The sequence below is a fragment of the Myotis daubentonii genome, chromosome 5 (genome assembly GCF_963259705.1).
Source record: "Myotis daubentonii chromosome 5, mMyoDau2.1, whole genome shotgun sequence".
Classification (NCBI taxonomy): Eukaryota; Metazoa; Chordata; class Mammalia; order Chiroptera; family Vespertilionidae; genus Myotis; species Myotis daubentonii.
Genome location: NC_081844.1, coordinates 78058517 through 78083967, shown reverse-complemented (window position 1 = coordinate 78083967; position 25451 = coordinate 78058517). Strand labels below are relative to the sequence as shown.

Below are 25451 nucleotides of genomic sequence, written 5' to 3'. Positions count from 1 at the left end.
TGCACGCCCCCTACTGGGGATGTGCCCGAAACCAAGGTACATGCCCTTGGCCGGAGTCGAACTTGGGACCTTTCAGTCCACGGGCGGTTGCTCTATCCACTGAGCCAAACCAGTCAGGGCACCTGGGAATCTTTTTAAAATCCTGATTTCTGGGCCTCATCCTCCGGAAATTCTGTTTCTTTGTTACTAATGTTGTGGCCCCACCGCATAACAAAGAAACAGAATTTCTGGAGGATGAGGCCCAGAAATCAGGATTTTAAAAAGATTCCCAGGTGATTCTAATGTGCAGCCAAGGTTGAGAACCACTGCAAACTCCTAGAACAGTGTGAGCGCTCAGCAGGGCGAATTTGTGCAGTGTTGAGGGGCCACAATAGTTTTAGGGGCCCAAGAAAGTGTGGGGTTTTTTCTTAATATTTTTATTGATTTCAGAGAGGAAGGGAGAGGGAGAGACAGAAACATCAATGATGAGAGAACATCCTAACTGGCTGCCTCCTGCACGCCCCTCACTGGGTATCGAGCCTGCGACCCTCATCCAACCCTGGGCCTTTCAGTCTGCAGACCTACGCTCCATCCACTGAGGCAAACCGGCCAGGGCAAGAACATTGGAATTTCTTTAAAAGTCAGGAAAAATATGTAATAGTAGTTAATATGTAATAATGGATCCAGTCTGGATTATAGTCCTTATTCCAACAGTCATAATATATAATTTTGAATACACTTTTATGGAGGAAGGAGGCCACGAAAACAAAGTGCGTAAGGCCTACAAATAGAGCCCTGGATCTCAGCAATGACCATGTGGATGAGTAAATGAATAAAGAGGCCTCAGAGGTTGAAGCAGCCTAGTGGGCCCCCCTGCAATGAAGCCAGCTGCACAATCACCTCAAAATCCATCCCTCTTAGTGAAACTGCACAATCAATGAGTCCGGACTCGCCTGTCACTACTTGAGCCAATTAAGCAGAGACAGGGCTGAATCATATATGAGCGTGTATTCCAATAATGCTGGCAGTATGGGAGAGCATCAGGTCATCTACAAAATCTGCTCTGCCCCCCACCATAAGCCAGCTGCTTATATTGGATGGGAAGACAAAAATTACATAGGGAAGCAGGCAAAGAGATAAGAATGGGAAAGCAAAATGGGCAATTTACAGGCAATGCAGGCTGGGGGTATATAAAAGGCTGGGGGTATGCAAAAGGCTAGGGATTTGGAAAGGCCTGGCATCTCTGGTTTCTGCTACAAGGATGTTAATCTTTCCATGATAATAGGCAGCTCCTGGATGTAGAGGATGGGCCGAATTTCCAGGTGAGCTCCCAGGTCACGTGCAACTCACAGCCAAGTTGGAATGTACTTCCTTTAGTCAGAACAAAACAATCACAGTTAACAGAGCATGATTAGTATTTCTTACTAGAGGCCCGGTGCACAAAATTTGTGCACTCGGTGGGGTGGGAGGATCCCTCAGCCCGGCCTGTGCCCTCTTGCAGTCCGGAAGCCGTCAGTCGGACCTCCTTAGTGCTACTGTGGAGGCCGGAGAGGTTCCCTCCACCACCATTGCACTCACCAGCTGTGAGCCCAGCTCAGGGCTTCTGGCTGAGCGGAGCTCCCCATGTGGGAGCGCACTGACCACCAGGGGGCAGCTCCTGAGTTGAGATCTGCCCCCTAGTGGTCAGTACACATCCTAGCAACCGGTCGTTCAGCTGTTTGGCCAATTTGCATATTAGCCTTTTATTATATAGGACTAGAGCCATGGTCAGCAAACTGTGGCTCACGAGCCACGTGTGGCTCTTTGGCCCCTTGAGTGTGGCTCTTCCTAAGCCTTAGGAGTAATTAAGTTAATAACAATGTACCTACCTATATAGTTTAAGTTTAAAAAATTTGGCTCTCAAAAGAAATTTCAATCATTGTACTGTTGATATTTGGCTCTGTTGACAAATGAGTTTGCCGACCACTGGACTAGAGGCCCAGTGCACGAAATTTGTGCCCTCAGGGGGGGTCCCTGAGCCCGGCCTGCACCCTCTCACAGTCTGGGACCCCTCAGAGTCAGACATCCCTCTTGCAGCCCAGGACCCGTCGCTCCTTACTGCTCACTTGCAGCGGAGGCAGCAGAGGCTCCCGCCATTGTCGCTGCACTTGCCAGATGTGAACCTGGCTTCTGTCTGAGTGGAGTGCACTGACCACCAAGGGGCAGTTCCTGCATTGAGCATCTACCCCCTGGTGGTCAGTGTGCATCATAGTGACCTGTCATTCCACCGTCTGGTCAATTTGCATATTAGGGTTTTATTATATAGGATAATTATAGCTGGTCCTCAAAATTGTATTTCTGCCCCTAACATTAGGAGGTAAGAAAATACTATATTTAACTGTAGTCATCTAACACTGTCCCAGATTTTATTTTATTTTTTTTAAATTTTTTTTAATATATTTTATTGATTTTTTACAGAGAGGAAGGGAGAGAGATAGAGAGTTAGAAACATCGATGAGAGAGAAACATCGATCAGCTGCCTCCTGCACATCTCCCACTGGGGATATGCCCGCAACCCAGGCACATGCCCTTGACCGGAATCGAACCTGGGACCCTTCAATCCGCAGGCCGACGCTCTATCCACTGAGCCAAACCGGTTTCGGCATGTCCCAGATTTTAAAAAGGAGTTTGAGAAAAAAGTGTAAAAAAACAAAACTTTTGGAGTCAACCATGTCAGAGCTCAAGTATAAACATAACTTTCTGCCTCGATTGCATGAAAGCTATTAACATGTCCTACTTAATAATTCTAAAATATTATCACTGGCCTGTGTGGCTCAGTTGGTTGAGCATCCTCCCATGCACCAAAAGGTCACCAGTTTGATTCCAGCCATCAGGTCCATGCCTGGGTTGTGGGCTCGATCCCTGGTTGGAATGTGTGTGGGATTGGTTTTTCTCTCTTCCTCTCCCTTCCACTCTCTAAAATCAATAGAAATGACTTTTAAAAATAATTTTAAAGCATTGACAGAGGTTCCCATGAATATCTGTACAGACCTACATCTCTGAGGCATAGACTGTGTCTTTCAAAAAATTCTAGCCCTAGCCGGCTTGGCTCAGTGGATAGAGCATCGGTCTGTGGACTGAGGGGTCCCGGGTTTGATTCCAGCCAAGGACACATGCCTGGGTTGCAGGCTCGATACCCAGTGGGGGATGTGTGGGAGGCAGCCTGTCAATGATTCTCTCTTATCATTCATGTTTCTATCTCTCTCTCCTTCCCCCTTCCTTTCTGAAATAAATATTTTTTAAAAATTCTAAAATTGAAATAATTAAGTAGTAACAAGTGTGCAAAACTTGAAGTACAATCCTGATGAGTCAAGACCAAATAACAGTTCCAGGATAACCAAAATATTTTCATTTGAAAAAAAAATTTTTTTTTCCATTTTAGAGAGCCCATAGAAGCCAAATAAAAAATTTGGTTCTTTAAATAGCTGTGTTGGTGTATAATGGCTTATTTAGTCAAGTAAAAATTAAAAGTGTCAAGGTTTCATATTACGTGATTACTTATTTCTGGGAATCCATTTCCCTGTGAGGTTTCCATAGATTATTAAATTACTAGTATTACTAGCTCTTCTCAGTGGTATGTATGATTTTTTTCATAAAAGATATGAATACTTACAATTCTTGTACTAATTTGTATCTCCCTCATTATAGACTTTACAAGGGCAAGCCCATCCTTTTTAAAAATTTACCACTTTGCCCCAAATTTGAGAGCACTAAACGTCCCTCAATAGTTGCAGAAATTTTTCTTTTAGATTAAGTGTCAAAACTTGACATTTTCAATGAGTTTTCATTTGATCCTAGTATTGTTTAGGTAGGCATTATAATACAAACTGTAGATACAAAGCTCAACAGATTGAGTCACAAATGGTAAAACCAGAATTCATTTTCTGGGATTAAATTTAGGCAGTAAATTTATGTTTGGCCAAAACCGGTTTGGCTCAGTGGATAGAGCGTCGGCCTGCGGACTGAAAGGTCCCAGGTTCGATTCCGGTCAAGGGCATGTACCTGGGTTGCGGGCACATCCCCAGTGGGAGATGTGCAGGAGGCAGCTGATCGATGTTTCTCTCTCATCGATGTTTCTAACTCTCTATCTCTCTCCCTTCCTCTCTGTAAAAAATCAATAAAATATATTTAAAAAAAAAAATTTATGTTTGGACTCCTCTCTACTCCACACAGCAATAACAATAAAAGTTAAAAATATAAAGAAGAAAAATAAATAGCTATATTCAAAAACAAGAGAAACATCTCAGCAGATCAAAGTAATGGAAACAAAGCATTGCAGAGCTGAAGTAAAGTGCCTGTTGGACTGCAAGTCCAGAAGCAGGCACTGGTAGCACGTTCTATGGGCAGGAGGCACTGAAAGTGCTCCACATAAAACACAGGGACGAAGAGGTCAAACTCACTGCTTAAAGTTTGCCCTCCTCTGAAAACGCTCAAAAATCATCTGCTATTAACTCACGTAGCCTTGGATTTAACTTTGTAAGTAGGGAGGTCAAAGAAAGGGCAAACAGCCGTGGCCGGTTTGGCTCAGTGGATAGAGCATCAGCCTGCGAACTGAAGGGTCCCAGGTTCAATTCTGGCAGGGGGGTACATGCCTGGGTTGCGGGCTCGACTCCCCCCTCACCAGTAAGGGGCGTGCAGTAAGGGGCGTGCAGGAGGCAGCCAATCAATGATTCTCTCTCATCATTGATGTTTCTATCTCTCTCCTTTCCTCTCTGAAATAAATAAAAAATATTTTTTTTTAAAAAGGGGTTAATGCCCTAACCAGTTTGGCTCAGTGGATAGAGTATCGGCCTGCAGACTCAAGGGTCCCAGGTTCAATTCTGGCAGGGGGGTACATGCCTGGGTTGCGGGCTCGACTCCCCCCTCACCAGTAAGGGGCGTGCAGTAAGGGGCGTGCAGGAGGCAGCCAATCAATGATTCTCTCTCATCATTGATGTTTCTATCTCTCTCCTTTCCTCTCTGAAATAAATAAAAAATATTTTTTTTTAAAAAGGGGTTAATGCCCTAACCAGTTTGGCTCAGTGGATAGAGTATCGGCCTGCAGACTCAAGGGTCCCAGGTTCGATTCCGGTCAAGGGCATGTACCTTGGTTGAGGGCACATCCCCAGTGGGGAGTGTGCAGGAGGCAGCTGATTGATGTTTCCCTCTCATCGATGTTTCTAACTCTCTATCCCTCTCCCTTCCTCTCTGTAAAAAATCAATAAAATATATTTAAAAAAAGGGGGGGGGTTTAAACAATTAGACTTCACACTGTTGGTGACTGGAATGGTGATATTCCCAAATTATTGTGAACAGGAGCTCTAAAACACCAACATGAGCCCTGGTTTGGGGAAAGGGGCCATGAAATGTAAGTAAAATGAAAAAAACAGGAAGAGGAAAAGCATGGGAAGAGTGAGATGAGCTAAAGCAAAAATAAAAACCCTCCATTCAAATGAGCCTACAAACCCAAATTCTAACAAAAGTGAGGATAATTTTAAGTACTTTATCTGTCAATTATACTCAATTTAAAAAATGGCTGAAACCGGTTTGGCTCAGTGGATAGAGCGTCGGCCTGCGGACTGAGGAGTCCCAGGTTCAATTCCGGTCAAGGGCATGTACCTGGGTTGGGGGCACATCCCCAGTAGGAGATGTGCAGGAGGCGGCTGATCGATGTTTCTCTCCCATCGATGTTTCTAGCTCTCTATCTCTCTCCCTTCCTCTCTGTAAAAAATCAATAAAATATATTTTAAAAAAATGTAGCTGAGGAAACTCAGAGTGGTGAAACTATAGATTCAGAATAATCCCCTGCCCCTCGCTACTGCCACTGCTGCACTGATGGCGGGGACCCGCACCTCAGAGAGAGAGAGAGGAAGAGGGAGAAAGAGAAACATCAATGTGAGAGCTGACCATCTATAGACTGCCTCCTGTATGCCCCCAACCAAGGATCAAGCCAGAAACTCTGTGCCCTGACCAGGAATCGAACCAGCAACCTTTTGATGCATGGGACGATGCTCAACCAACTGAGCAACACGAGCCAGGGCTACAATTTTTGAGGCTGTCGAATCTTTTAACTCTGGTACTATCCTGTTTACTTGAAGATGTCCCATCTTGTAAACCTTTGTGTCGAAAGAGTTACTGGTTTATTTCTGAGAATCCTTTACTTTCATCTTCCTCAGGGATGAACTTCAGGATGTTCAACTCACAGAGATCAAACCACTTCTAAATGATAAGAATGGTACACGAAACTTCCAGGACTTTGACTGTCAGGAACATGATGTAGAAACTCCTCATGGCATGGTCCACGTCGCTATAAGAGGCCTACCGAAGGGAAACAGACCAGTTATCCTGACATATCATGACATTGGCCTCAATCATAAATCCTGCTTCAATGCGTTCTTTAACTTTGAAGATATGCAAGAGATCACTCAGCACTTTGCTGTCTGTCATGTGGATGCCCCAGGCCAACAGGAAGGTGCACCCTCTTTCCCAACGGTACCAGTACCCCCAGTGGATGAGCTCGCTGAAATGCTTCCTCCTGTTCTTACTCAAGTGTGAAGAGCATCATTGGGATTGGAGTTGGAGCTGGAGTTTACATCCTCAGCAAATTTACACTCAATTATCCAGAGCTTGTGGAAGGCCTTGTGCTCATTAACGTTGACCCTTGTGCTAAAGGCTGGATTGACTGGGCAGCTTCCAAAATCTCAGGCTTGACAACCAATGTTGTGGACATTATTTTGGCTTATCACTTTGGGCAGGAGGAGTTGCAGGCCAACCTGGACCTGATTCAAACCTACAGACTCCATATTTCCCAAGATATCAACCAAGAAAACCTACAGCTCTTCCTGTGTTCTTTTTTTTTTTTTTTTTAAATATCTTTTTATTGATTTCAGAGAGGAAGGGAGAGGGAGAGATAGAAACATCCATGATAAGAGAGAACCATGGATTGGTTGCCTCCTGCATGCCCCGTTACTGGGGACTGAGCCTGCAACCCGGGCATGTGCCCTGACCAGGAATCGAACCTGTGACCTCCTGGTTCATAGGTCGATGCTCAACCACTGAGCCACACCGGCCGGGCATCTTCCTGTGTTCTTATAACGGATGCAGAGACCTGGAGATTGAAATACCCATGCTGGGCCAAAATGATAACAAATCAAAGACTTTAAAGTGTTCCACTTTATTGGTGGTAGGGGACAGTTCACCCGCACTTGAGGCTGTGGTTGAATGCAATTCTCGCCTGAATCCTATAAATACAACTTTGCTAAAGATGGCAGACTGTGGTGGACTGCCCCAAGTAGTTCAGCCCGGGAAGCTCACTGAGGCCTTCAAGTACTTTTCGCATACCACCTGCCAGCATGACCTGGCTCGTCTGATCACGAACCCACTCAACCTCAAGTAGTATCGGCTCTGGAGAAAGTGCCTTCAGCCAGTCTGTCACCAGCAATCAGTCAGATGGAACTCAAGAATCCTCTGAGTCCCCTGATGTTCTGGACCAGGGGTCCTCAAACTACGGCCCGTGGGCCACATGCCGCCCGCCGAAAACATTTATCCGGCCGGGTGTTTTTGCCACCGCTGCCTGTCCTGCTTAGCAGCCGACTCCTCCCAGGCCCGCAGTGCGAATGTGTGGAATGTCTGAGGGATAGTGAACTGGCCTCCTGTTTAAAAAGTTTGAGGACCTCTGTTCTGGACAGACACCAGACCATGGAGGTGTCCTGCTAAGCAGATGCTCCTTCCCTGGACCATGCAAGCCCATCCTCCTCAAATGACCACTCCACAATATAACATTTCCAGCAAACCGGCATCTATCTTTCCTCCTGCATGACCACTGACTCTTTCTCTCTGGTATCCTGGATTTATCATTCTCTGCCTGCCCACGCCCCTTTTTGTATGTACCAGGAACCACTTCCATGCCATTACTGTAACATTCCAACATCTTTAACTGATCAAATCTCCATATCTTCTCTTGCCAGCTTTTCTCCATGCTTTCTCAACTACATATCTGATACTTGTATGCTGACGTATGTGTGTGAGCACGTGTGTCTGTTTGTGTGTGCATAGATTTGTGGTTTTAGACATGCTTTCTTGTAGAGCTTCTGCAAAACAAAAAAACAAAAAAGGGACCCTTTTTTTGCATTTTCTTTTCAGAATATATTGTTCTTATAATCTTTTTTTAAATTAAATCTTTATTGTTCAGATTATTACAGTTTTTTTTTGCATTTTCAATGGTGTTTTTAGGGGAAATATACAGAACAGCTTTTAGATGGCGTAGGTTACTACATTCTCTTTCGGTTCCAAATTGGTCAACAAGATTTGCAAGGTGACTTCTGAAGAGAGCAGCTCTGAGGAATGTGGAAGATCATAATCACTGTTTGGACTCTTGACTGATTATGACCAGTAGAAGGGAGCCTATTACACAGAGAAGCAGGCAGGGTGCCCAGCGACCTTCTCCTGTCCACGTGAATTTTCATACACTATTCTATAAATAAAGGGGAGGGGATATGTACTGTTAGAAGCCCATGAATAATGAGGTTCTGGTGCAACATGAAGTAGTTCCCAAGGAGTGGGCATGGCTAAATTATTGGACTCTATTAGAACAGGAAGGTTGGAAACAAAATGCCAGGCATTCATTCTGCTGGAGCAAAACTGTCTGATACTACTACCAGACATCTGCAAGCAATGCCTCCAGCCTGTGATGGAGAGATGGCGAAACACTCTCCATCCTCCCAAAAGGGAGAGGTATGGCCTGAAAATTATGTAGGTGGTGAGGAAATGGCAGTGGGAAGAGGAACTGGCATAAACATAATATATTTAATAAGTATAGCCTTTTTTTTGCAGCAAATTTAATGGAAGCTAAGTGAAGTTGAGATAGGACACATTTCTCAGGAAGATTCTTAATTCTGTGAACTCTCCTTTTGTAGGAGGGAAGGGGTCAGTCTGTAAGGGCAGCCTGTCCAGGTAACACTGTGTTCAGTCTACTACTGTGTGAGTATCGCTGGGTGGAGGGTGAAACCAGCTGCCACACAGTCAGGGCCCAGCTATTGAGAGCATCGAGATGAAAACACAGGGCGACACAATTCCAAATCTTAGGAAGGGGCTTTCTCGTCGCAGTATTCGCTTTCTGCCAAGATAGGGAATGCACCACTCTGCTGGAGGACGTCTTTTTACAGATTATTAAATAAAGCTGTATATGTCTCTTGTTAAAAAAAAAAAGAAAGAAAAGTATTAAAAGCTAACATTATCCTCAAACAACAATTGGCAGTAAGCAGCTTATTAGTAACAACAGGATCCAGAAGTCAAATGGAGTAGTATTTAGAATAGGAAAAAAACCTTTCAATTAGCTACCTTGAGGAACATCAAGAATTTGGTTTATAACCTCCCAGACAGTGACTTAGATTTAAAACATCTTCAGCAATAGTTTTCCACTAACTTTGATGCACATGATAGCACTACTCAGTGACTGACAAATTATTCAAATTACTTTAAATAACTAGTCACTATATGTAAGCTCTTTCAATTAACTTTATTGAATAGCCAAATTGATTAAATTAGCACAGTTCAAACGACTGCATGGGTTACAAATGACTTTTTTTTTTTTTACAGGAATAAAACAGTGAAAATTACAAACTGTAAAAAGGAAGACAAATCTTGTCTCTAACATTTTAGAGAAACAAGATTTAACACAGCACGTTGAAGATAACACATATTTGAATTTGAGAACAAGAATTTAATGTTACAATATTATACACTACTTTACAAAATTAAAATTTCTATATAAGGATTATATTTGTAATAGTTAACAAAATCTTGAAATCACATTTGGTGGTCCCCTAGATAATAGCTGTTTTGCATCTTTGAGTAGAATAAATCTTTTATTCTAATTATTATAAAACAGTCTATTAGACAATACATTAAATTAAAACAATGAAATATGCAAACTAAAATAAATGGTACAGCTTGAGTGAATATTAATGTCAGACTTACAGAAATGTTATTTTAAAAATCCTAGAAATTAGAAAAATAGAGTACTTTTTTATGGTATAATTGCCATGCTCAGATTTAAATACCAAGATTGCCCTTTGTCACTTTAGTAGTTGTAGATCTGTAGAAAATTCAAGGATCTTTCATAATTTACAACTACGATAAAAAAAATATGGCATAGTGTAAATATTAGTTGCTTTACATAAAAAAGTAATACAAGATGAGATAAGTGCCCTACTGCAAAACAAAACAAAAAAAAAAAACAAAAAAACACTCCCACCATGTTCAATATTGCAAAAAATAATTCTTAATTATCAATATCTCCAAAAGGTTCAATCATTGCCTCATTTTCCAGAGAACAAAAAAATGTGAATCCTAACTAAAGTTACGTTTTTTATGACTTGACTATTATAAAATTATTCTAGATTGCACATGTTACACAATATCTAAAATAAGTTTTTAAAGTAAATTTTGAAAAGCAAATTTGTGAAATATACTAACAAAGCATGTAGTAGTAACAACAGCCATACCCACTTAGGGATAAAGTGAGGCACAAGAAAGATTATTGTCCCTAGGAGCACAAACTTTTCCCTCTGTAAGATTCTTTACAATAATTAAGAAAGGACTTACAAATATCAACATTTAAAATTCACATTAAGAAGAGAATTTTAGTTAAGAAACATCAGTGCATAATAATGACTCAGTTTCTTTAAAAGAGGGAAAATGTAAATTTATTTTAATTTGCTACACTTTGAAAATTGCTTCCTAATAAATGAAGCAGCTTTCAAGAATATTTCCAGTTCAATGTACCACTTGCATACTGAAAATAAACTATAACACTGCTTAAGGGAGATGATATCTTTATAAAACACAAACAATTATTCTTGTCCGGCTGATAAACAGTAGTGTATACTCTAGTGGGACTTGCTTCTTCCCTATCCCAAAACAACTCAGTTAAAGTCAGCTCATATTGCTGTAAACCTGATAGTTATTATTGTATTGGTGATCATATGAGACCAAGATTGTAAACACATTTTTCTAACCCATTAAAACAAAGAAACAAAAATCTTTTCATCAAGTATTACACATGAACGTCTTTAAGAAGTTCATACAAGACAAGATGAATTGGGAAAACTGGGCCAAACTCTTTTAAGATATTCTATCACAGCACTTTAAATATACAAATGTATAATTTACCTATTTGTAAACAAAATTCACTTAATGGTTTTGACTATAGTATTAATCTGGCTGAATCAAAAAAACAGTCTCTTGAGCATGTTCAGAAATCAAGTTTTTCTTAAACTTCAATATACTGGATATGTGTAATCTTAATATCCATCAAATCAAACAGCAGCATTCATGCTTTAATAAGGTTTACTATCCAAGAATAAACATCTTATGAGCGGCTTTCAATTTAATTATTAAACTCCTTAGAAAAATGATCCTGATGCATTTGAGACAGCATTTAAGAATACTTTGATTTCATTCATATTCATTTCACCAATTATAACACCTTTATTACATTTCACAGAGCAGACAAACAAAACCCACTCAAAGGTTCATCTCCCTTTATCATTGCCAGTCCCCACGTATTTAATGAAGACAGCTCAGATTCATTTCACTGCAGAAGATAGTGTGTCCCAGTCTTTTGCAGTCAATCAGAAAATGACTTAGTTTTCATTTAAAATCACGGTGATTTTGTTCAAGTATAGAGAATACTGACAGATTTTAAAGCGTGACAGTTATTTCTTCTTCTTAAGCTAGACCAGAGTTAGTTTACTCTAGTTTTAGTTTAGTTAAAAAACAGGTATGGGGGAATGGATTCTAGTCTTTCTATATACTATTTACTTACGAAAATTTTTTTTTAATTTAAGGAAGATCATTATCAACGGATTTATAATTTCCCTGCAACACTTAGTCTTGTGAGGTTTTAAATGTAGCAGCCAAAAATTCAGGAAAAAAAAAAGAGAAATATATATTTGGAACACAGAAGTCTTTATTTTACAAAATTTACTTTGCCTCTGCAATATTGTCTCATCTTATTTCAATCCGTAACAACTCAAACATAATTGGCAGCAAAGAAAAAAGGTGTCTAATCATATGCAGATATATTTTGATTTGAAAAATACAGTATTTCAGAGTTGCATGTTTGATTCTCTGCTGTGGTCCTTTATTTGCTATAGTTTGTTGAAATCACAGTGAGAACATATAATCATCACATCAGTCCACAAACCTAATAGAAAGGAAGGTATTACACATTCTCAGGTGTTCTGCATTATTGTGACTTTCCTTAGAAATAACTGAGTCAAATATCTTCATTGGTTCATTTATTCACTTGCTGTTGTATATGCAAGAGGAATTCATAATATGAAAATGCAGATTCTGTTCTGTCCTCTACCATGTTTTGAAGGAAATTTGCTTTCATTGGACTCTCATCCCTTAGGAATAAAAGAAAAATATTTATATACATTAGATAAAATGTAATAGTAAAATAAACACTGGATTTGTCACAAAGCTTTTGACATACATTTTATTAATGACTAACAAAGCATCATTTAGTAATGTTTGAAATTCTTTTTTTTTTTTTTTTTTAAACTAGAGGCCTGGTGCATGGATTCATGCACTAGTGCAGTCCATCAGCCTGGCCTGGGCCCTCTCACAATCCGGGACCCCCTAAGGGGATGTTGGATAGCCAGTTTCGCCCCAATCCTTGCAGGCCCAATCCAGACAGGAGGGAGCCTGATCCCCACGGAGTGGGCCTAAGCCAGCAGGCGGACATCCCTCAACGGGTCCTTAGTGCTACCATGGAGGCAGGAGAGGCTCCCCGTACAGGCACTGCATTCGCCAGCCATGAGCCTGGCTTCTGGCTGGTCGTTCCGCCATTCAGTCGATTTGCATATTAGGGTTTTATTATATAGGATAGATAGATTCTTCTAAATGGTTTGCTTAAGGAATAGGATATATATATGTCAAAACAAGTACTTGCAAGGCCAAATAAACTGGTTCATATTAGCAAATGAAAGATTCAACTTACCTTATTATATAAAGTATTGGGAAAAATGGTCTTTGTTCTCTAAGCCAAGATATGAAAGCTATTGTTCTGGCAGATTCTGGGGTATCAAGGTCCGGAAGGTCTGTCTGTTAAACAAAGGCCAACATTATCCCACTTACTCTAATCATATCTAATGTATCATCTATAGTGATTCTCAAACTTTATCATGTACAGTAGTGCCCCCCTCACCCATGGAAGATACATTCCAAGACCTCTAGTTGATGCCTGAAATCATGGATAGTACTGAACCCTATGTTTTTCCTATACATACATACATACATACATACATACATACATACATACCTTTTCACTTAAAGTAAGCACTTTACGGCTATCTTTGGCATATCCAAATTTCCAGCATCACTGCCCTTGCATTTTGGGGTCATTACTAAGTAAAATAATGAGCTACTTGAACACAAGCACTCTGATACCTGGACAGTTAATCTGATAATTGATACAGTTGCCAAATGACTAATGGGCAGGTGGTGTATAGTGTGGTTACATTGGAAAAAGGATGATTCACATCCCTGGCAACAGAGAGGGATGGTGTGGGATTTCATCACGCGATTCAGAACAACACACAATTTAAAACTTATAAATTGTGTATTTCTGGAACTTTCTATTTAATATTTTCAGACCGTGTTTGACAGTGGCTAACTGAAATTGCAGAGAGCAAAACCATAGGTAAATGGGGGACGGCTGTATATGAATCACCTGGTGGTCTTGCTGAACTGCAGATATTGATTTAGGAGGTCTGGGGAGGGGCCTGAAATTCTGCATACCACAATTTCCTTGTAAAGGGTGGGCAAACTTCTTGAAGAGCCAGACAGTACATACTTTAGGTTTGCAGGTCATTTAGTCTCTATTGCAACTATTCAACTCTGCCATTGTTCCACTAAAGTTGCCATAGACAATACATAGTGAATGGACATGGCTATGTTCCAATAAAACTTTATTGGTGGCAGACCCCCTTAGGCATATTTTGCTTAGCCCTTATGTAGAAGAACACCCTAACTCTTCTCTTCATTTTATTATGACATTTAGAATGAATTGATTCATTAGGCATTTGTCACAGATGCAACAATTTCTTATCTCCTCATTAAAATATCTAATCATTCAGACCAGTAGTTTTACTCAAAGTCTGAAAGCTAGTGCTAATCCTAGCTATAATCCTCACATGTTTTTGTTTTTTGTTTTTTTGTTTTTTTACAGAGAGGAAGGGAGAGAGACAGAGAGTCAGAAACATCGATGAGAGAGAAACATTGACCAGCCGCCTCCTGCACATCCCCCACGGAGGATGTGCCCGCAACCCAGGCACATGCCCCCGACCGGAATCGAACCTGGGACCTCTCAGTCCGCAGGCCGACGCTCCATCCACTGAGCCAAACCGGTCTCGGCCTCACATGTTTTTAAATACAAGAATCTCCTACTAACTTCTGTGAATGGAGTTAAACCATAAATATGAAAAAATGCTGACATAAAGCACATCTTCCAAAGTTGATGACAAAATGATAGGGACCAAAAAATATGACATTAAATAAAACCATGTTATAATTCTTTCTTTTCTTTTTAAAAAAATATATTTTATTGATTTTTTACAGAGAGGAAGGGAGAGGGATAGAGAGTTAGAAACATCGATGAGAGAGAAACATCCATCAGCTGCCTCCTGCACACCCCTACTGGGAATGTGCCTGCAACCAAAGTACATGCCCTTGACTGGAATCGAACCTGGGACCCTTTAGTCCGCAGGCCGCTCTATCCACTGAGCAAAACCGGCCAGGGCTAATTATCTCTTTTCAATATAAAACTATCCAAATGCAATACAGTTTAACAAATGCTTTCTCATGAATCATCTCAATTACACTTCCATGAGCAACAAATGAGGCTGTTAGTTACTTGTCCAAGGTCACAGAGCTAGTGACAGTCCATTATTACTCTCTTCAATAACCAATAGCAATCCAACAGACACTGATCACAAGTCATTTGCTTACATGGCAATTAGCTTAGTTCTTACTCCAAAGCAGCAATTAAAAGAATCCTGCCAAAGAACAATGAAATTATGTGCCCATAACACTTTTTGTTGTTTCTGTGCCATCAACTAAGTTCATTACTTTCTGAAAAAATAGTATACTCTCAGACAGACAAGAATAGATAAGCCATCAGGGTGATCAATTTGTAAGTTATGTAAGCGTCTAATCACTATGCTGTACACCTGAAATTAATGTAATATTGTATGTCAGCTGTAATTGAGAAATAGAAAAATTCTTTAAAAAAGATAAGTCAGCCCTAGCCGGTTTGGCTCAGTGGATAGAGCATCAGCCTGCGGACTGAGGGGTCCCGGGTTTGATTCCAGTCAAGGGCACATGCCAGGTTGTGGGCTCAATCTCCAGTGGGGGGCGTGCAGGAAGCAGCGGATCAATGATTCTCTCTCTTATAATTGATGTTTCTATCTCTCCCTCTCCCTTCCTCTCTGAAATCAATAAAAATATATTTTTTAAAAAAGGTAAGTCAATGATACAAAATAACCTAAAAAATGCCTTTGAGCCCATCCAGTGTGGCTCAATGGTTGAGCGGCCACCCATGACCGGGAGGTCAAAGTTTAATTCCCGGTCAGGGCACAAGCCTGGGTTTCGAGCTCGATCTCCAGAAGGGGGCGCACAGGAGGCTGCTGATTGATGATTCTCTCTCATCATTGATGTTTCTATCTCTCTGTCCCTCTCCCTCTCTGAAATCAATAAAAACATTTTTAAAAATACCTTTAAAACATAAATTGAGTATTTTCAATTGGAAGAGAATCTGTGGGGACATTTTCTATTTTGGAAAAAAAATTTAGTATGCCATGATTTTAAAATGGGCTATTCATGTTTTGCCACATTTGAAATGCCCTTTAAAGACTATTCCAATCACTATAAGACAGCCTTACCATAGTCTGTGGAATTGATGCATAGCTTTGAACTCCTAGAACTTGGCTGAGAAAATTCTGTCCACAATTTTTTCCAATCCAAAGCATCAGTACCTGGGGATAGGAAGAAAATCATTTTGAGATGTAGCCTAAGAGTAAGCTGTTAAGGAGTGGGGGAGGCAGAAGAGGGTAAAGGAGGGATTAATGGTGATGGAAGGAGACTTGCCTTGGGGTGGTAAACACAGGATACAATATACAGGGTGGTGTAAAAGTAGGTTTACAGTTGTGAATACGCAAAACACAGTTTATTCTTTTTTTTTCTCCACAGTTTATTCTTGTATTTTATTAAATATTGTATTATTTTCTATATGAACTGTAAGCCTATTTTTGCTCCACTCTGTACAGATGATATATTATAGAATTGTATATCTGAAAACATAATTTTTTTAACCAATGTCACACCAATAAATACAATAAAAAAAAGGAGTGAGCCTGAGCCTGTTTGGCTCGGTGGATAGAGCGTCAGCCTGCGGACTAAAGGGTCTCAGGTTCGATTCCGGTCAAGGGCACATGCCTGGGTTGTGGGCTCGATCCCCAGTGGGGGGCGTGTAGGAGGCAGCTGATCAATGATTCTCTCTCATCATTGATGTTTCTATTTCTCCCTCTTCCTTTCACTCTGAAATCAATAAAAATATATTAAAAAAAAAAAAAAGGAGTGAGTTGTTGACTTACCTTTACCTTTGAGTATATTTTAAAAGGTCAAAATGATTAGTAAGTTTAATGATACTGTATAGCCCTCAACTGAACTAATAATAATTACTATTTACCAAGATGAGACATTTTATGCTTTGTATAAAAGGATGCTATGGAGGGAGAAGGTGGCTGATAAAAAAATATATAAATTAAATAGCATATAATCTGTTCAAGAAGAAAGATATTAAGGGGAATGAAGGCATGGTAATATGCAGACAGAAGGATCTGAATCAGTCAGCTACTCACAGAGCCTGCATCCATGAGAAAAGCTCCATCCCTGCTCAGCTTCTCCACTGAAAGCTGAAGAATAGGCGGCTGAGGTATAGTTCGATCGTTGATGTTGAGTGCTCCCTGAGGAATTAAACACAAAAATAAAGCTCTTAGATACAGGTTATGGAGTCACAACTGACCAAAAATTTTTAAATATAATTATTCATATTTTAAAAAATAACAAAATATTTATCACTTGTTACAACAGCCCTGGCTGATTTTTCTCAGTGGTTAGAGTGTTGGCCTATAGACCAAAGGGTCGTGGGTTCGATTCCCAGTTGGGAGGCGCATGCCTCAGTTGCAGGCTGGATGCCCAGTCCTGATCGAGGCAACCAATCGATGTGTCTCTCTCACATTGATATTTCCCTTTCTTTCCCCCACTCCTCCCTCCCTTCCATTTTCTCTTTAAAGAAAATCAAAGGAAAAAGTATCCTGGGCTGAGGATAAACAAACAAACCAGCATACACTCAACTACTGAGCCTCTGTGGCTGGCTCAATAGTTTTCATTTGCTAAAATTAACTCAAATTTCATAGGCAATTTCTCCTTTCTATATGCAAGATATCTTAACTTCTTTAAACTTTGAAAGGTTTTAACCAAAATATTACTTCCAACATATATATCCTAACTTGATCACAATTTTCAAAAGAAAGATTACGATTTAACACTTAGATACTTGGAACTTTAACTCAGGTAAATTTCCTATCAAGGACAAAAATGTTACAACTTAAGATAAATATATTTTCTTTAATTTAAGAACACTGTTACACTAAACATTGACCTGGGTATTTAGATGTTATTTTGATTCTTAGAATACTCCTTTCAGATCAATTTGTTTAAATAAATAACTCATAGGTTTCTCCAGTCAATCTGACAATCTCTTCATTTATTTAGATCTGCTCTGGAGATTTGTCTTAGGCAACTTAAATAAAGGCACTATTTTCAGGAAGTCTCCAAAACCAAAATTTATTTTCACAGACCTACCAAAGGAATAAAATAAAAAGCTTAAAAAATAAAAAAACCTTTCCTCATTTCTGCAATGTACTGAATATAATTAGGTTTATAAACCTGCAAATAAAAGCCACTTAAAAAATGAAGTAATCTTACCTCATCTGAAAGATTGTCAACTCTATACAAATTGGGATGAGTTGTGAGCATAAGGTAAACCAAGGGCTGGTTTTTCACTTGACACATAGCAAAAATGCGTTCATCTAGACGTGCATTTGTCCCAGTCTGGAATGATTTCTGTTAACAAAAAACCACCGCCACCAAAAAAAAGTATTTAAAAATACATATAAAACTTTGTAAATATCAGTTGTTAAAAGAATATCTTCAGAGAAAATTAGAAAGTTTGCTATTAATTATTTTCTGAAAAATGTCTTATAACAAGTCACGCATATTGTGACTATGGCTAAATTATGGCTATATCACCACCTGTAAGTCTTCAGAAATTAATTACCTAACCTTGGCAAAGTAATTTGATCTCTCTGGTGTCTGTTTCCTAATCAGTGAAATAGACCTAAACACTCTATCTACCACATAGTGATAATGAGATAGAAACAAATGTCACCATAGAAGGATAAAGTTATACTACAGATAACAAACTAAATGTACATTTGAAGAAGCAAAGATCTAAGTGTTCTATAAATGCAGGGTGATGATTAATGGTATTTAACCATCTTTGTTTCTCTCACAGTTAAGAGAAATTAAACAATGTACAAAGCTTACGTATCAACCAGGAAGAATAATAACACAAATGAGAGCAGCTACTTAGCAGAATAGAGTTAATGAGTAATTGTGAGTTTTTAACTGGCATATTAGCTTCATGGAGAATAATGAAGTTTTGAGGTAACGTTTTAAGCTTTCCTAGTGATGGAAAGGAGTAGAAAGAGGCAGAGAGGTAACAGTAATTACATTATGCCTCAAAACAAGTGCATTGACTATAAATAAACGAAGACTTTTAAATGTTAAGATATTTTAAATTGGTAAGTGAATAGTCACTAGGAAAGAAGAAAGAGTACTATGGGGAATGGAAGAAGGAAAGTTCCATTTATACACTCAAAAAAATACTTACTGAATGTCTACTGTGTACTAGGAACTGTTGTAGGTGCTGGGACAAAGTGGTGAACAAAAAATATAAAAATTGGCCCTGACCAGTTTGGCTCAGTGGATAGAGCCTGCAGACTCAAGGGTCCCGGGTTCGATTCCGGCCAAGGGCATGTACCTTGGTTGCGAGCACATACCCAGTAGAGAGTGTGCAGGAGGCAGCTGATCGATGTTTCTCTCTCATAGATGTTTCTAACTCTCTATCTCTCTCCCTTCCTCTCTGTAAAAAAATCAATAAAATATATTTAAAAAAATATATAAAAATTGTGTCCTCATGGACAAAAATCATAGTAAGAGAGAAGTAAATAATAAACAAAATGTGGTCTGTCAGTGTTAAGAGCTATGGTCCTTGCCGTCAGAAAATTTAGCTGGCACTGTTTAGGGGATCACAGGATAAAAATTTTGCCTTTGACATTTTCACTGCGGTAGTTTCTGGTTTTGATTCTCTTACCTGTTTAAGGAGAGCCAACACAAAGAGTGGAAAAAGCCGCAACGAAAAGGGAACCATGAGTCCGGGCTGGTGGTTACTTAGGACTGAAGAGCGGTAAGCTGAGAGAGAGTCTATGACGGCATTCACTAGGGCATCCCGAGCATCACTCAGACTGGCAGTCACAGACCTGTCAACAGCTTACAGAGATGGGGTAGGGACAAGGGAAAAATAAAGCAGAAGTTTAACTACCTCACAGAATAAAAAAAAGTAAGTTTCGATTGATTGATAGAGTTACGAGAGAGAAATATGTACAGTATGCATCCTGTATACTCAAAATACTTTTTTCAATGCTGAAAGCACTATACATATAAACAGAGTAGCATGACAGATAATGAAAATAATTCTCTAAGAGCTCTTTAATGAACAGAAGAAAGCCTCTTAAACCACAACTAGACTCAATGCATGTAGTACCAAAAATATACCCAATTAAGTAATGTTATTAACATCTATGACCAAATTTGTACACAAGAAAAAAATGAAGACTATTGCTATCTGCTCAACAGTAACTCTAAGACTTTATCAATTTAAGACATTCTAATATAAAGATTTTGATAAAATGTGAAAAAATGTGCATACTGGAATCAACCAATTTTAGTAGCAGTGAAGAAAATTGTTGTGAAGACTTTTATTTTTAATTTTTTTTAAAAAATATATTTTATTGATATTTTACAGAGAGGAAGGGAGAGAGACAGAGAGTTAGAAACATTGATGAGAGAGAAACATCGATCAGCCGCCTCCTGCACATCTCCCTCTGGGGATGTGCCCGCAACCCACGCACATGCCCCTGACCGGAATCGAACCTGGGACTCCTCAGTCCGCAAGCCGACGCTCTATCCACTGAGCCAAACTGGTTTCAGCTATTTTTAATTTTTAATATTTTTATTGATTTCAGAGAGGAAGGAAGAGGGAGAGAGAGATAGAAACATCAATGATGAGAGTGAATCACTGATTGGCTGCCTTCTGCACACCCCCTACTTGGGATCGAGCCTACAACCTAGGCATGTGCCCTTGACTGGAATCGAACCTGGGACCCTTTAGTCCACAGGCCCACACTCTATCCACTGAGCCAAACTGGCTAGGGCTGTTGTGAAGATTTGTACTGCCTGACATATAGTTAGTTGTTGATGATAATAATAATAAAGATAATAATCATACGGTTACCCAAAAGCAATAGTTCACCCTGGTTTGGGGGCTCGATAGGTGGGAGCATCATTCTATGTACCATGAAAAGAAGGTTGTGGGGTCGATTCCCAATCAGGCTGCATATGGGAGGCAACCGATAGACACTTCTCTCCCACATCAATGTTTCTCTCTCTCTCTCTCTCTCTCTCTCTCTCTCTCTCAGAAAATCAATGTGTACTCATATATGCATAACCCAGGGACACAGACAATCATGTGGTGAAGGCCTGGGGTGGGGGGGGGGGCAGGCTAGAAGGGGTCAATGGGGAAAAAAGGGTACATATGTAATACTTTCAACAATAAAGATTAACAAAACATAAAACATGAAAAAGAAAAGAAAATCAATGAAGCATGTCCTCGGGTGAGGATTAAAAAACAACCAAACACATAAATAAACAAATAAAGCCAATTAGATCTTCAATTAAAAAAAAAAGTATTGACAGTTTATATAAAAGAAAAAAAAGTACTGCTTCAACAAAAAATAAAGGCAGCAACCTTCAAATTTCTTTCATCATAATCTTTAACTTTTAACAACCTATGGGAAGACTAATGTGTGGTTGGAACCTACACCAGACTCCATTAAAGAAAAATATTCCCAGTCAGACATTAAAGAAAATGGGTAAATATCCCAACTATAGGCAACTTTGAGTTTGAAGCAAATGAACCCCCACTAGCAGTCTTCCCTGAAGGAGAAGAACAGGAACTAAAATGCTGTTTAGCTCTATGTGTTTGAGAAAGAGACCAAAAAAACCCCCAAAACAAACAAACAAAAAAAACAAAAAAAAAAACGTCAAGGAGGCAACTGATGTGAAGATATTAATAAATTTTCTGTTAGCCCATGGAATCTGGCCATGGCTGCAAACTTATATCTGATAGTTAACTGGTTTGCAATCCCAAATTCTATGACCCCAAGTCTAATGATCTTACTGTAATCCAAGTTACAGGCTCATAATAAAGCTATTAACTACTAATATTAAGCATTAAGTAAAAAAATGGTTACTTAAGTCCATAGTAGGCTGATTATGAGACAGAAAGCAATTTAGTGTTGCCTAAGGCCAATGAGGTAAGGAGGAAAAAGTGGGCAAAAACTGTTAATGGGCATGACATTCGTTTGGGGGTAATAGAAATATTTTAAAATTAGATTGAGGTGATAGTCACACAACTCTGTAAATATACTAAAAACAAAGGAATTGTACACTTAAAATGGGTTAAGTGATAGGGTATATATACTATTATCTATCTATCTATCTATCTATCTATCTATTTATTTATCTATCTATCATCTATCTATCATCTATCTATCTATCTAAAAGTCTAAGTGACCGAACGACCGAACCACCAGATGACCAGTCAACCAGTCGCTATGACGTGCACTGACCACCAGGGGACACTCAACACACAGGATAGGGCTCCCTCCTGTCTGGATTGGGTCTGCAGGGTTCGGGCTGATCGGCTACCCGACATCCCCCGAGAGGTCCTGGATTGCGAGAGGGCACAGGCCAGGCCGAGGGACTCCACCGGTGCATGAATCTGTGCACTGGGCCTCTAGTATCTCAATAAAGCTTTTTAAATTTAAAAGATAAGGCTATCTGAGCAGATCCTTTATTCAAATAGTCATTTAGCAGGTATACGTAGAATCCAAAATACTGAAACCCTTAAAGCTAATTATTTAAATGAAGACAAAACTGAATGCTCAATGGTTAGAGACCTGGCTGAATGGCTCAATGGTTAGAGTGTCGGCCTGTGCACAGGAGGGTGCCAGGTTTGATTCCCAGTAAAGGACACATGCTTGGTTTGCAGGTTTGATTCCCAGCATGTGGGAGGCAACCAATAGATATCTCTCTCTCACATTGATGTTTCTCTCTCTCTCTCTCTCTCTCTCTCTCTCTCTCTTTTTCTTCTTCTTTCCCCTCTCTCCCCCTCCTCACCTCCATTCCACTCTCTCTAAAAATCACAGAAAAAATATCCTCAGGTGAGGATTAACAACAACAACAAAAGGATAAAACTAGCCCTAGCCAGTTTGGCTCAGTGGATAGAACATCAGCCTGAAAACAGAAGGATCCCAAGTTCGATCCCGGTCAAGGGAACATGCCCGGGTTGTGGACTTGGTCCCCAGTAGGGGACATGCAGAAAGCAGCCGATCAATGATTCTCTCTCATCATTGAATGTGGGTTTTTCTAATGTTATTATACCTGCAAAATATTTACAATAGGTGATAATAATTCTTACCCATATTGGCCAATAGCCCTGAAATTGCTTGAACATCAGCTCCGAGAAAGACTTCATTCAGATTTGAAACTACTGGCAAACACAAAGTATGAACACGAATTCTTCTTTCACCTTTGGAGAAAACACAAAAGTGATAGTAAGAGACAACTACATTAAAAAAGGTTCTATTGCCCTGGCCAGGAACTGGGGCACATGCATGGCTTGCAGGCTAGATCCCTGGTGTGGGATGTGGGGGAGGAGGCTGATTGACGTTTCGCTCTCATATCAATGTTTCTCTTTCCCTCCCCTTTCCTCTCTCTCGAAAAATCAATTAAAAATATTTTTAAAAGTTTATACTAAAATCACTTCTTTTCAATTTAAAACCAAATAGGGTTAAATAGTAAGTAGAGGACAGTATCAAAAATTTTAATGTTAATGTGAAAACTCTAAAGTTTTATTTTATTTATTTATTTTTTTCTTCTGGTCTTTTTTAAAAATATATATTTTTATTAATTTCAGAGAGGAAGGGAGAGGGGGAGAGATAGAAACATCAATGATGAGAGAGATTCATTGATTGGCTGCCTCTTACACGCTCCCTACCAGGGATTGAGCGGGAAACCTGGGAATATGCCCTGACTGAGTTTGTTGACTGTTTTGTCATCAGAACATATTTCAGTGCCTGACATTAAGTAGACTCTAAATAAATGCCTATTAAATAAAATGGTTAAGAAAAATAAATACCAAACATTTTCACTTTACCAGAAACAGCAACAAAACTCTTAAGATAAGGGATATTGTTTTGGCTTAATAGAAATGAGTAATTACCTCCAAAGAGGGAGTTATCAAAAGCAGAGAATACATGACCAAATAAAAAAACTTACCTTTGTTACATTGTTCTTACAGTTAACAATACTGGGTTGTACACGTAAAAATTTGTTAAGAGGGTAGATCTCATGTTATGTGCTTTTGGCCACAATACTCACCTTTGCTGGACGTATACAAAAGTGCTGACTGAAAGGAAACCAACTGAGTGTCAGTAAGACTCTCTTCCACTGACATCTGTACTGCATATCCAGCATCTGGATTTACATTGGGCAAAGACAGTAAGTCTGTTGACCGAACAAAGAAGTTCCCATGGAAAGTATGAATGGAAAGACCTAGAAAAAAAATTTATAAAATATTATTTATATACACCTACATATGGATATTTACATCTTACCCTAGTCACTTATCAGATTAGCAGAGAGTAAATTAAAGTTTAGATTTATAAAAGATTTATAAAAGAAATATATATTTGGTCTTCAAAGATTTCTGGCACAGAGCTCCTAAAACCCTCAAAATTTCCCAAGTAATGAGAGTAAAAAAGATATCTATTGCTATGTTAATGGGTTATTTTTAGAAAGTGCCTAGGTAATCTAAGGAGGGGGGTTGGTTGCCAGAGGAACCAATGATGTGATTAGAGGGTTGGAACTTTCAGTCCAACCCCCTCCCTCAAGACACATCCAGGGAGGGTAGAAAGGCTGGAGGTCGAATCAATCACCAATAGCCAATAATTTAATTAATCATGACTATGTAATGAAGCTTCCATAAAAACCCAAAAGAATGGGGGGTTCGGAGAGTTTCTAGGTTGGTGAACATTTGGAGATTTAGGGAGGGTGGAGTACTTATTGGAGCTTCAAAAGCTTCATACCCTTTCCCTTTCCCTATACCTTGCCTGTGCAGATCTTCCATCTTGCTGTTTCTGAGTTATATCCTTTTATAATAAATCAGTAATCTAACGAGTAAAATATGTCTGAGTTCTTTAAACCGTTCTAGCAAATTAATGGAACCCATGGAGGGGGTTGTTGAAACTTCCAATCGATAGCTAGTCAGGCAGAAGCACAGGCAACACCCTGAACTTGAAATTAGTTTCTAAAGTGTATGTGTGTATTACGACGAGGGGATTGGGGGCCTGGGGGGTTTAACCTGTGAAATCTGATTCTATCTCCAGGTAGATAGTGTCAGGATTGAGTTAATTACTTGGAAGTGTGGAGAAAAACAACCTATACCCTGGAATTTGGAACAGAATGATCCTATCCTATATAATAAAAGGCTAATATGCAAATAGACTGAATGGCGGAACGACCAGTCGCTATGATGCACACTGACCACCGGGCGGGGGGGTGGGGGGGAGACGACCAGACGCATAATGCAAGAGCTGCCCCCTGGTAGTCAGTGTGCTCCCACAGGGGAGCGCTGCTCAGCCAGAAGCTGGGCTCATGGCTGGCGAGTGCAGCAGCGGTGGCAGGAGCCTCTCCCACCTCTGCTGCAGGCGGGTAGTAAGGAGTGAGGGGTCCTGGACTGTGAGAGCCCCAGACTGCAAGAGGGATCCCAGACTTGCGAGAGAGTGCAAGCCAAGCTGAGGGATCCCCCACTCCCAGTGCACTAATGTCATGCACTGGGCCTCTAGTATTAGATAATACACAGTATTTAGTGAGGGTGAGATATCTTCTTAAATGAAGGTGAAGATTCAAATTTTCAA

The 25451-nt window shown here is 39.8% G+C and overlaps 1 protein-coding gene and 1 pseudogene across 2 annotated transcripts in view; one reads left to right on the top strand and one right to left on the bottom strand.

Moving 5' to 3' along the window:
- The first annotated feature begins 656 nt into the window (after positions 1-656).
- On the top strand, positions 657-11606 carry LOC132236152 (protein NDRG3-like; annotated as a pseudogene).
- Positions 9496-25451, bottom strand: part of SEC24A (SEC24 homolog A, COPII coat complex component) — a 40620-nt gene continuing 24664 nt past the window's right edge. The window contains exons 13-20 of one of the 2 annotated variants that reach the window (XM_059698402.1): positions 23914-24087; positions 22952-23062; positions 19505-19680; positions 18055-18192; positions 16926-17030; positions 15948-16040; positions 13007-13110; positions 9496-12410 (exon numbers count right to left, since the gene is read on the bottom strand). In XM_059698402.1, the coding sequence (XP_059554385.1) occupies positions 12296-12410; positions 13007-13110; positions 15948-16040; positions 16926-17030; positions 18055-18192; positions 19505-19680; positions 22952-23062; positions 23914-24087 (1016 nt within the window). In that variant the 3' untranslated portion in view covers positions 9496-12295. The remainder of the gene's footprint in view (positions 12411-13006; positions 13111-15947; positions 16041-16925; positions 17031-18054; positions 18193-19504; positions 19681-22951; positions 23063-23913; positions 24088-25451) is intronic. The other variant, XM_059698403.1, reaches the window with a different exon arrangement.